This window comes from Camelus bactrianus, chromosome 1 (genome assembly GCF_048773025.1).
Source record: "Camelus bactrianus isolate YW-2024 breed Bactrian camel chromosome 1, ASM4877302v1, whole genome shotgun sequence".
Lineage (NCBI taxonomy): Eukaryota > Metazoa > Chordata > Mammalia > Artiodactyla > Camelidae > Camelus > Camelus bactrianus.
In genome coordinates this window covers 98,012,037-98,025,287 of record NC_133539.1, presented here as the reverse complement: position 1 = coordinate 98,025,287, position 13,251 = coordinate 98,012,037, and the positions used below count along the sequence as shown (strand labels likewise).

Below are 13,251 nucleotides of genomic sequence, written 5' to 3'. Positions count from 1 at the left end.
CTCTAACGAAAATTTAGTATTTCCTTTATTATGACAGCATGCAGCAAATCACAGCACTGTGAGCGATGCTGACCATACTTTGGTCAACAATACAAAATTACTTATCTCTTCATATCACATGAAAATTGTTGCACATACCTCAAAATATTTCAGTTGGAATCATATTTCAAAAGTACAGTAGTTCTTAGATCCCCAACTCATCAGCCCGCTGCTGGATCACATGTGATCCCTGTTTTCCTGTCTGCAGATGTTGGCGTGGTGGAACTGGCCACCAAGACAAGTATATTATAATTAAATATTCGGATATATTGGTTTACTTTGTCATCCTATGCCCTTTGTTTTTTGCATTTTAAACAATATTCTTCACCGGAGTCTGTAAGCTTTGATGGAGGCACAAGAAAGATGAGAACTCTTCAATTAGGAGACCTCACTCTCAGGAGGGGCTCTGCTAACTCATAGGTAGGGGAGCTTTTTTTGGGGGGTTGCGGAGGAGTAATTAGGTTTATTTACTTATTTATTTAAATGGAGGTACTAGGGATTGAACCCAAGACCCCATGCATGCTAGGCACGTGCTCTACCTGAGCTATACCTCCCCCTAGGGAACTTCTTTGTGAACTCACTTGTCTGTTGCGCCGGTCAAAAGCAGACAATGTCTGTAAACAATCCCCACTAGGTCAGAGGATCCTGTCACTTGAGAGGGCCTCCCTCTGTACAACAGATGTAAAACATCAAGAGAGAAAATGTCTGTGACCTTCCCCAGGAGCCGGATGTCTGGAGCACCCAGTGGAAAGGAAAGTTGCCCAACTAGAGTGATGGCCCCAAGGGACGGCAGAGCAAAGTCAGTGCATGGCCAGCTGAGGAGGGCAGACAAGGAGGGAGAGGATGCAGAAGAGAAAGTGTAATAAAGAAGCCAGAAGAACAAAGCCCTTAGCAATAGGGGCTGTACAACCTGCAGACTGAAAAAAAAAAAAAAAAAAAAAAAAAGGAGGAACTTGAAACAAAGGACAATGAAACTAAACAACACAATGGTAGTGAATACTTTATTTTGTTGTATTTAAAACAAGCAAATTTGGAGGGAGTATTTCCTCATGGTCCCCCTCCCCTTCGCCCCCATTTTCCCATGATGCTGATCAACTGCTTTATTCCATTTCCCATCTTTCTTCTTGTCCAGTTATCCAGGCCTTTCCCTTTTTAAATACATGGTCCTTAGTCTTGTCTTTGAAGGACAAAGAGCTTCCCATGTGTTAGGAAAATGTAGGGTCTGGCAGTCCCTGTAACAACTCGCTGTATCGCATGTTCTGACTCGTTCGTTTGGCTTCGAGCATTCGCAATCTGTTCTCCGATTCTGGGGAAGTATCTGTCTCTTTCAGAACACGAAACAGTTCAAAAGGCCCCTTTCTAGAGATTTGCAGGCATATGACTGGGAAACACCATATAAACAGTGAGAAAATAAATCTTTTCAGGTGGTCAGATTTTCTCCTCCATGGTCTTACAAAAAGCAACTAGAAATCTTTCATTTAATAAACACATGCACATATAAATATATACAATAGCCATTGGAATGTGGTATTTATCCTTGTAATGTTTCTCAAAAACATTACTTCAGACCAGAGTTTATCTCAGATAGTCTGAGAACTGTCACTCAGTCAGTAAACTACCTCCAGAGTGTGTTTTATTTTCTAATTCCTAAAAAAGTTTGATTGCTACGTTCGAACACTGACAACACGTGAGGATGCCAGTCTTTATACACACTTATAAAAGTAGAACATGTGGCGTATAATACACTAGTACAAAGTTTTACAAATTAATACAAGTAAAATATATAAATTACAGTGACATCGAGGAAGATTGTGGTTCTGTCTTGGAGTGGTTCTCTTAGCAGTCGTATTGCTGTAATGAAAATGAAATATGCATCAGGTTTTGTTCAGGCTTAACAAACAACAATGACATTTCAGTGCTTTACATTCCTGTTTTTAGCAAACATAAAGCAGACTGGTCTCAGCTGCAGCAGCGGTTTGGGGAACAACACTGGGAGCTTAGATGATGCTCACAAAATGTTACTTAATCAAACCAGACCATTGTCCTTCCCAAGTGAAAGCTGCAGAAAGGGTTCATGGAAACCACAGCTTACAATGCTTGGTTGGCTTTGAATATACTCAGGGTGGGTTTTTAATCTCAGGGTTTTAAGAGCTAATGCCATGGGAGTTTTATACTGGAGCCGGCTCAGCATTTGAATGAAATGCTTCCAAGTTACAGATTTGACTCAGGTACACTGAAAAGCTTGCTCTTTGAAACAGTCTTTTGTCTTACAAACAAATGTAACAGATCTGCCCTGCAGTGTCTGGGAAGAAGCCATGTCTACTGAGACTCAGATGGGAAACCCAGTGGGACTACTGGTCCGCCCCACTCCCCCGAACTCAGAGGAGAGTATCATTCTGCCAAACCACTACAGCAATTTTGGTCATTGACACATGATGCCTGTCCCCAAAATGCACAAGCGCTGAATTCCACCTAATTTAAACTCTGCCTTGTAGGAAATTCAAGGCTAAAAATAGATTGTTTTACAGTAATCCCAGGAGCACTCTCCTCTGCCTCTCCCCAGCCATACTGCCTGGAAACAACTCCATATTGAAGGTTTCCCACTCTTGTTTTCTTGGAAATTTGGCAGGCCCCCAAGGCAATTATTAATCTTGCTGTGCTGGCCTGATAAGGAAAACTAGATTTTTATTTTAGCTTCCCCTCAAAAAATGATAGAAAGTTTCCATTTATTTACAGCTGAGTTTTTCACGGTAGCAATGGGCTTTTTAGTTTTCATTAGATTCTGCCTGATTTTCAAAGAAAGTTCAGAAACCTTGAGCCAGCAGAGTAAATGGTCAGGAAAATACAAATTAAATAAGGATTGTTTCCCTAATCCTCTTTTATAGAATAAGACATAAAACAAAGCCCTTGAAATTGGACCCAAACTGGACTTCCATCAGTTCAGTGATGTATGTATTTTAGGGGAATAAAGGAACAAGAACTTTCCCGGCTGCTAACAAATGCATATTTCTCTTCGAAATCATATCCCCAGGAAACAAGTGCTTCCTGGTTTTCTTTCACAGTGAAAGGCTTTGAACGAACTGCTATTCAAAGGCTGCTAGTGATTCTCTAAGCTTAACTGTTGGGACATTATTGTGACTCCTTATCAGGAAGGAACCGCAGAAAACCCAGCAGAACAGCATGTGTTGTTGTGCACAGGTTAAGAGCAGGTGCTGTGGCATTAAATGACCCAGGGTTTGAAGCCTGTTGCTTCCTGATGAAATGATTTTAGAAGCATTGCTTCATCTCCGTGTCACAGGCTCATCTGACACCAAGGCTGAGCGCAATGCCTAGTGCAATGGATGTTGCCTATTATTTGTGTACATCATTTAGGGGCATGAGAACAAGCAAAGAGAAGGCACTTCTTTCATGTCTCTGCAGCCAGAGCAGGGGTAGTGAAAGGGGCACTAGGTTAGGTCCTGAGGGGGACACTTTGTCTCTGGGTGACATTTTCTTATATACAGAGAGCAACTACAAAGAACCAAGATAACCCAGTGACAGTCATACTCAAGGAAGCTCACTACTGAGAGCAAAACAGAGTGCTGTAAATATTTTGCTGCAAAGACGATGTAGGAATAAATGCTGGTAGGTTGAGGGGGGATTTTGCCCTTTCTCTCTATGATGAACACAATGATGCCTGGTGGTAACTGAATACCCGAGGGCCAGGCTTTGACATTTCTCACAGCTTCTTACCTGTTGGCGAGAGCAGCAATAGCCACATATGCCTCCAAGCAGTCCATTTATTACTTGAATGAGACACAAGATAAATTCAATTCCACCAAGTGCCAAGAGGATAGAAAACAGAGAGACATTCCATTCCACAACGTGCTTGGGTTCCTTGCACTGGGACCATGTGGAGCTATCCAGAAGGTAGCTGGGGATAAAAAGAGAAACTTTGACACACGGTCACATCCACGGGGAAGTCTCATAAGCCTACTTTTTGTACAGGGTTTTGTCATTCAGAAAAAATGAAATATATTCACTCAGTGACTTAGATTTTTCCACTCCAAGTCATTCCACAAAATGAAGAATTCAGCCCAGCTCTTGTTGCAATGAAAAACATAAAATTCCACAAAGATTATCGAGCACTCAGTGTGAGTTAGACCTGGTGCCCAGGCTGGGGATATAATGGCATGGACTCTGTCCTGGAAGAACAGAACTTAAGAGAAGAACTAGCAGGCAATGTCAATTCGACAAGTTCACTGATCAGGTAAACCCAGTGTCAAAGGGCCGCAGAGGAAGGACACCTTCCTTAGGCCAGAGAGAACAGCTGCATATGTGTCTATTCCACAGGTCTGAACTCCATAAGGCAGGAACCAGACCTACTCATTATTGTATATCCAACCCCTAGACCAGTATTCACTAAGTAACACATTTTAAAAGTAATTAAATGATAAATAACAATCCATTGTCACTTTGTGAAATGTTGGCAAACCATACTGGGGTCACTATTTGAATATATTATATGTATTCATTCTTAATGAGATAGGATTCAATCAGCTGGGAAAATCTAGGCTTGACTTAATTCCACAAAGAGGTCTGCTATAATTCTTTCCTTATCACTTCTTCCTGCCACAACTGATTAAAGGGTCTGGGAATTAGAGACCTAACTTTGGAATGGTTCACTGAGCCAGTCAGAAATTTAATTCATTGATTTAAAAAAATTAAAAGTCTGTGTTTCTGGTCCTGTATTTCTACATATAAGTGGAACAAAAATCCATAATTTCAAGGAACAGTGGGAAAAATTCAAGGAAAAATTCTTTGGCCCCAGTTGGCTATTGAGGAAAAAAATCACTGGCTGGTTATTCCCATATTGAAATCTCTGGACAAGTGGAAATGAGGAATGGTATAGACGCTTCTTGCAGAAGCTGGAGTGGGTCACGGGAGGGAAGGGCTCACAGTCAGCTCTAAAAAGCATTTAGTGATACTCTCACCTCTCCACGGATTTCAGCTGCGTTAATCTTAATTTTTTTAAAGGTGGGTTTATGCAGTAGTTTGCATGTTTGTGCATACATGAATAATCAGTTTCTACTGGTCCATTCAGTATGTTCTGAACAAAGTATGAAAAGTATGATCTGAAAAATCACGATCAATAGCAACTGTGAACACCAAAATTTCAAACTCCTGTAAGTGTTGATTTTCCTTCAGAAGTGACTATTAAGCTGTCCTCATTGTAAACTAATAGTTAACACTGACAGTTAATGGCAATGCTCACCATGTGTCAGCTTCTGCGACAACTACCTTACATAGAGTATCTTATTAATCCTCCTGACAACTGCCATTGGTTTGATTTTACAGACGGAATAACAGAGGTGCAGAAAGCTCAGTTCACTTTTTCTTGGTTACTGAGAGAGTAAATGCAGAGCTGGGGTTGAACACAGGTCTAATTCTATATCCATGATCTCATGACCTCACTATGTGCTAAATAATTCATGGTGAGACAAACATCCTTGAAAATATAAGAGCAATTCAAATTCATTATTCATATATCTTCACTCATGAATCTCATGACTAAACCGTCCATAATCCAAAACAGGATGTCATTCATTTATGATTATGTACATCAGTTTTTATCAGCTACTTCTGTTCTTTTCTCAGTAATGGGTAAGACATGAGTGCCAACATAAAGCAATGGAGCCACTTAAATTTCCTGATGTTAAAGTCATAAATAAGACCTATCTTATACAGCCTGGTCATTTTAAATAAAGGGTGTGCTATGCATAGTTATTATGCTATATGTGCATATGTTTGGGGGTTGGGGGTAGTAGGATTTACCTGAGCTTTGGTTAAATTCATATAGTTTTCATCCATATTATACACAGATCCCCTAATACTTTCTTATAAAGTAGTAAAATCAGCCAATTGTGCTGGCATAGTATACACACCATATAAGCACAAACTTTACAGCCAGGCTGCCTGGGTTCAAATCCTGACTGCCATGTCTTAGCAATGGGAGACTTTGAATAAGTTATTTCATCTCTCTGTGCCTCTGTTTCCTCGTCTGTAAAATGGGAGCAACAGTGGAAGTCATCTCATGGGATTATCATGAGGACTGAGTGGGTGAATCCACTAAAAAGCTTCCCCAGGTCAGGGACAGAGCCTCCATCCTGCCACACCCAGTGCCTAGATTGTGCCTGAGTCTGTGAGAATAATAAAACAGGTTGAGTGGATAGATGACTGGATGATTGATACTTTTTCGTTTGATGGGTTTAGCACTATACACACGTGGTGGGTAAGAATGTGCCACCGGATGGGGGACAATACTTACTGCCCCTCCGTGTTGGCAAAGGTGTAGTTCCACTGGCCGGTGTTATCAAGGCACACTGGTCCTTCCGCTAAGCCCAGCGCTGCCACGATGACGCAGTAGCCAGATCCTGTAATTCCAACGAGAGCAGCCAGGATAGAAGACAGCATCTAGGGAAAGGAGAAACCCCGGGAGTGAGGCGCGTTGCGTCCACGGCTGTGCCTCGGGAACCCCCTCCCCACCCCCCCAACCCCGGAGCCGGAGGACCTACCGAGCACCTCTTGCCGCAGTTTTCGTGGCCGCAGCAGCCACAGCAGTCATCCTGCTCCAGGCCGATGAAGACGAATGCCGGCAGGAATATCTGGTTAGAAAACAGGCAGACTGAAGTCACTGTCTTTCCCCAGGCCCATAAGGGTCAGTCAGGCTAAGCATTTTTGGGTAAAATATTTTTCTTTGTGACACGGCTGAGTGTCTTTGGATTAGGTGGACCAAGAATCTCAAAGAATGTAAAACCCTGAGGAGGAAAAACAACCTCTCAGTGTAATATCCGCTTGTTTTCATGTAGTGTTTCACATTAGGTAGGGTCAGGGCGCAGCGCGAGAAGTAAAATAATTCCTTGTGAATGTGTTTATCCCGTAAGCGTTCACAACGTAGTTTCAGAAACAAACTCTGGTTCGAAACTATTAAGCCCTGTCTTTAAATCTGTTTGTTTGTTTTTGTTTGTTTTCCCTTGTAAAGCATAGAAGATAACAACAAATCTTTAACAGAGTAACTGAAACTTTTTTTATAAGCAGGAGAGATGAAAGCTGTGTATACTAAATGTGATCTGCTTCTTTGAAAATACCACCACACGGTTGTAGCTTCACAATAAAGCTCTTAAGGTAAGTTTGAAATACTTAGAGTTCAAGATCAAAAGAAATATAAACCAACACAAAGTTGTATTAAAGACGAATCATTATGTTAGCATGGATAGCAATGCTCAAATTCAAAGTAGAGTTGCCATGCCAGATGTAGTATATTAAGTTTAAATATCCTTTATCTGACTAAGAAAAATATTCCTTATGGTGTTAGCAATTCTTTCAAAATTCTCAATCCCAGCGTTTCTAAGTGGCAAACTCAAGTTTGTCCACATTTTTTCCATGCTGTGGTTAAGGCTAATACTTTCAGCTCCCAGGTTGGCAGGCAAATTCCTCTCACTTCACTTATAAGCAAACTTTGGGGAAAAAAAATACATTCCGCTATTAGCTTTAGACACTGATTTGCTGTGAACTGAAGGATTTTTCCTAAATGCCACACCCCAGTCTTACATAAAGGAGAAAATTTATAGTTCTTTCTAAATAGCCATGCACTCACAATTCATTATTTTGCCCTGTCACAGACACCTGAGAATAAACAGCAAAGAATTTAGATCCAAAATTCCATTGATTTAGACAGAGAACCAGCCTACCCCTCCCAGCTCCCCAGAGCCCAGAGCAAATGTTCAGTGACTGCCAGCTCCAGTGCCAGAAACTCTAGTTTCTCAAATCTGATTTAAAAGCTATTTTCTGTTTCAAGCTGTAAAATAAGAGAGTTTAGCAAAAAGGGAGTTCACTTTTTGTTGAAAGGGGATTTTGTAAAACATCTAATCAAATGAATACACTATACGTAAGTCTCAACTTGCATATAATCTGCTTTCAAAAGAAGAATGAACAAAAATCCTAAATTTGGAAATACGCTTTAGAGAAACTTTTCTATGAAAACAGCTTGTTTAACAGGAGAGCATTTTTTTTTTAAGGTTGAAATCATTCTGAACGACTTACCAGCACGCCCCCTCCTATGATGCCGGAGAAGAACCACACAAAGCGGCTGAGATGGTCTCCCGATGCGTACTTTGTTTCCCCATTGGGAAAGTAAAGCAGAATATTAGCTACAATGCAGAGGACAGCGAGCCACACCAGGGAGTGTCCGATGCATCGCGCGCATTTCCCATAGCACATGGTGGTGTAGTTCAGTTTTTCACCCCTTCACTCTGCGGCTCACTGATGGCCCAGATCAGATGAAAGCGTGCCCGTCTGTAGAGAAAGCAAAAGCAATTCTCAGTTCATTCCTGCAGCCTCTTAAATACTCTGAGTTCTTAGTCACCGGGTGGATGAGGTCCTTGGCTTTCATTGGTCCCGACTGCAGGCTCCGGGTGGGGTTGGGGGGAGCTGGGGGAGTGTCCCGCCCGTCACATGAAATCCTTGGGACAAGCGAAACCAGGGGCAGGACGTGAGAAACAGCCTCAGTCATAGGCAAGAGGGAAAATGATTAATCCTCAACAAGGAATTCACTGTGTAACTCCTTCATGGGATGGAAAAAAAAAAATCAACAGGAAAGTCTAATACAACTTTCCAGTAAGTGCCAAGCGTCCGCAGGGTGACAGCCCTGGTTGAGGCTTTTGAAAGACAGTAGGCTGTGATTTTACTCCTCGTAGCTGTCTGGACGGCAGCCAGTCTGAGGGCTCTGTGTTCACTTCCACCTCTGCGCTGATTTAATCTGAGACCTGGGGCAAGTCTACTGAGCTCTGAGCTTGTGTCCTTGTCTATTAAAGGCAAGGTGTCCGAGCCATCCCACACAGATTTAAGGAGGCTGCGGAAAATGACCCAGCTGCCTTGTCTCCCCTGCTTCTAGTATGCTCTGCGGGATGTCACCTGCTGTCCAGCTTTCCTGGACATCTGCCTCCAAAACAAATCTGGCACCAAAACAAAGGTGGCGTTAGTCAACACAAAGGGCTCGGGCACCTTTTGATTCCTGAGGCTTGCTGTCAGGAGAAGTGATGCCAGGAAGGGCCAGAGGAGACCTAAAGCCTAGGGGAAGGATAAAGAGAAGCAAAAGAAAGAGAAAGAAAGGAACAGATGAGAAAGGAACTTGGCAAACAGAGTAGGGAAACAAGATGGAGAGAGCCCAGAATGACTGGGAGAAACACACGTGGCTGAGGAGGCCATGGGGCAGGAGGCAGTCCACCAGCCAGACCCCAAGATGAGCTGTCGCGGGCTCAAATGGAAAGGCAGAGAAAGGGTGCTAGATTAACTTTCTGACGTGGTTATCTTGCAGAAGGAGGGGTCGGATTCTGAATAAGCTTTGCCCTTGAATAACAGGTGACACAGGCCAGCTGGATTGGGGAAGGACAGGTGGCCAGATGGGGCCAGGACTGGAGAGGCCCCCTTCCCAGGATGGAATGATGAGCACAGAATAGAGGCAAAAAGCCAAGACACAGAGTCATTAGTTTAGAAGAAGAAGGTGAGCCTGGCTGGTGAATCTAGAACCTCAACCTGAGGCCAGATTCTAAAGGATTTGGACCAAATGTAGAGGACAGGATACACAGCAACTTTAAGGGGCCAGCTGGGGTTGGTGACATGGGATCTGGAGTGGGAGGAGGACCCAAGAGGATGCATGGCCTCAGCCTATTAAGAGGGGTGTGTATCCAGAGGGGCTGGAGGAAAGAGATGGATGGAAAACTGAGTGCAGGTAGGGAGGCCTGGAACCACCTACATACTCAAGGGTAGGGAGGCAGGTCTTTACAAGAACATCACACTCCATCACCACTGTGTGTTCAACAACCGGGCAAGTGTGCCCTCTGTCCTGGCTTCAAGTCTTACGGGAGACAGGATTCCACAGGTGTCAGGGCTTGGGGTGGGCCGTGCAGGTGAATGACAGGGTCCTTTGTTGAGGCGTCATCATTCTAAACCTCCACTCTGCGGATCTATCCCCCCTGAAACCAACATGCAGGAGAGCGATCCTTTGGTGACTTTGCCTCTAAGTGCTTAAATCCCCTTCCTCCTTCTCTTCCTGACCCTTGCAGGGAGAAGAGAGTGAGGGGCTTGGCAAGAGAAAATCTGGGGTAACAGCCCAACTCTGCTGTTATCAAGCTTTGAGGATCAGGCAAACCATGTACATCCCTGGGACTCTGTCTCCTGCTCTCTGAGACAAGGGGCAAGCCTTGATCAGTGGTTCTTAAGTTCCTGAGAGTCTTGTAATGATATGGACCCTCTCCCAAAAAAAAAGAAATATACCAATATGCAATTGGTACACAGGTTTTCATTCCATTCCTGAGGGTTCATGGACTCTGAAGTTTGTTAGTGGATTCTCTTCCACATTTCTCAAGATAGGGGCTGTCCAGAGGTTGCTTAGCATCACAGAGCAGATTCTTGGTCCCTCACTCAACATAATGAGTACGAATTTCTGGGGGTGAGACTGATCATCTGCATTTTTTTACAGACATTTCAAGTGAGTCATATGTTCACTTAGGTGTGGGGCTCACTGGCCTGGTCCACGGCTCAGGTAAGTATCATTTGTATCAGATGTTCTCCAAGGCCACTGTCACTGGCAATGGCTCCTCAGCTCTGGCCAGACATACAATGCACGCATGAACTGTGGGGGATGTGTTGCCATTCAGCGTAGGGCACTTTCAGGCTTGAGCTGCCAAAAGTTTCTCGTAATATGGAGTCCCTCCCCCTTGCCCACTCTCCTGTCATTCTATATGGCTCCCTCTGCTTCTACCCCTCAGCTGATAACCTCAAGCAGGGTCTTCCTGGTTTGGGTTCTTGGTTTAAGACCAGAGATGGTTTTCTGGACAATTTCTTTAACAACTTGGCTCTGGTCCTAGCCAGACTTTTCCCTGCAGAGGACCATGGCCTTTCTCATAGCTGTGAACTCAGTTTTCTGTACAGAGCTGCTATCTCCATGGATTTCATTCCACTCTCCAACTCCCACCCCTAGTGCTGCCCCCACCTCTACATTCCTGTCTTCCATGTTTTGATCCTCATCTTCCTCAGGAGCTTCAAGCTGCAGGATTCTGCTCATCCATCCTCTCAAAGAGGTCCCCTCCGAGGACCCCATCTGACGATGCTGTGCCCGCTCCCCAGTTTCTCTTCATCACACTCCCCTGTTCTACTGTCATCCCAGAATTTATCATCCCTGAAATTATTGTGTATTCACTTGGTTCCTTTTCCATTGTCTGTCTCCGCTCCCCTCCCCTCTGACTATGGGACCCTTTCTGCCGTGTCCACCATTATTTCCTCAGTGCCTGGGACAGTACCCAGTGTGTAACACGTGCTCTATAAATACTTGCTGAAAATTGAACGAATAAATAAATGAATCAATGGATTTTTAAGCCTACTGCTAACAGGCTGGTGGCCCAGTCCCTCCACTGTTAATTGTCTTTGCCTGTCTGTGAGTTCCCCATCTCCCTCCCTCCCTACTATGTTTTCTAAGTGCCTGGGATGCAGTAGAAAACAAAGAAAGATCTCTGTCCTTAAGGAGAGTCCATTTTATCAGAAGGAGTGAGACAAATAAAAAATAATGCTAAATAAATAAAGCACATTGTGTGTTGGTGATAAGTGCAGGAAAGGGGAATGGGCGAGGAAGAGGGCCTCCTGCGACAGGATAATAAAAGAGAGCCGCATCACAGGGCTGTGATGCGTGAAGTGAGTCAACGTGTGTGAGGCATGAGGCACCTGGCATTTAGCAATTGTGCCGTAAATGTTACTTATTATGCTCATCAACCCAGTCTCCCAGGTAAGATGTCTCTGCTCCACTTATGATTCATTTTACCCATGCCCCTGGGATTCCATCAGTCCAATGTACTCTGGATCCTTTTATTATCTTTTGTGACTAATCTTTAAATACTAGAGTTCCTACAGTTATTAAAAGCTCACTTTTATCTCCCTCATTCCCTCTGGAATCAGTCTCAATCTATGAATACCTTTGAAAAGAATGTCCTTTTTTTTCTGCACCACAGAAATGCAGGTCCCTGAGCCCTGGAACCAGTTCTCAACCCCATGTTTGGAGTTTGCCGTCCCACTGCCCAGAGGGCCCTGTTTTTTCTTCCTGCCTTGGTCCATCTGCCTGGCTTTGCCCCCTTGGCTGAACTCATCACTTTTTCCATGACAGTTTCCATCACACCCCTGCCTGCCTCCAAGACCTGCTCATCATTCCCATTTTGTCCTTGAACACAACCCATCAGCGCCAATCAGACCACAATTCCCTAATGTGTCTCCACGTCAGCCTCCCCAACTCCACCGAGGTCCCAGAGAGCAGCTTCTCCTTTCTCCTTTGAAGGCACAGCAGCGATCACAGTGTCAGGCATTTAATTGGCTCCCAATAAATGTGCGAAAAATTTTGTTCAAATAAATAGGGAAGTTCAATGGGTTTAGTTCTAAGATGATTTGTTTTTAAGCAAAGTCAAAATGTCTTATGAAAAGCTAGGCAAAATTGGCATTTACTATATTTAAATTTGGAGGATTTTGGTTTTAACCATCATTCACCTGAGCAGCTGTTACGTGCCGCTTATAATTAGCTCTCTTAACCATTTGGTGTGTGGAGTGTGACTTCAAGAATAATTCCAAAGAAAATTTCTTTTGATAATATATAGTGCTGTATGAGCCTAGGTTGTCATGTTGGAAGACACCTCAGCTGAGTGAGTGGTTCAATTCAACTCCCACCTCTTCACAGAATCTTTATGGCCATTTTATAGTTAAACCTACAGGGGTTAAAAACTCTTCCCAATGTCATTTAGCTAATGGGTAGTGGAAACGAGTTGCCTTTAAGAACTAATGCCGATAGTCTATGGTTCTATGTGGTTGTGCGGTGCTAAGAGGAAGATTTGAACTCAGATCTCCTGCCTTCTTGTTGTTTCTTTCACATGTATTTTGTCTCTCTTGTTGGGAAAGCGCCAGTTTCTCACTCATTTGACACTTGAAGAACATAATAATTCATACGTTGTAACCATCCTCATTAGTCTTTTGATTGTAAATAACAGAAGCCAGTTCCAGCTGCCTTCACCCGAGGGACATTCATTATGAACTCCAAAGGTAGAGATGCAGATGGGACAACAGGAGCCATGAACAAGGGGAACCAAACTCTGTAGGAAATCCAGGATGTCCTCCTCACTCTCCATCTTATATCTTGGA

The 13,251-nt window shown here is 43.5% G+C and overlaps 1 protein-coding gene across 1 annotated transcript; it reads right to left on the bottom strand.

The window, feature by feature from the left end:
* Positions 1–1,026: 1,026 nt before the first annotated feature.
* Positions 1,027–8,412, bottom strand: TM4SF1 (transmembrane 4 L six family member 1). The gene is made up of 5 exons (XM_010970400.3): positions 8,122–8,412; positions 6,594–6,683; positions 6,347–6,492; positions 3,772–3,952; positions 1,027–1,890 (listed from the first exon to the last, which is right to left on the bottom strand). The coding sequence occupies exons 1-5, from the start codon at positions 8,296–8,298 to the stop codon at positions 1,876–1,878; spliced, it is 609 nt and encodes a 202-aa protein (XP_010968702.1). The 5' UTR covers positions 8,299–8,412; the 3' UTR covers positions 1,027–1,875.
* Between the last annotated feature and the right edge of the window lie 4,839 nt (positions 8,413–13,251).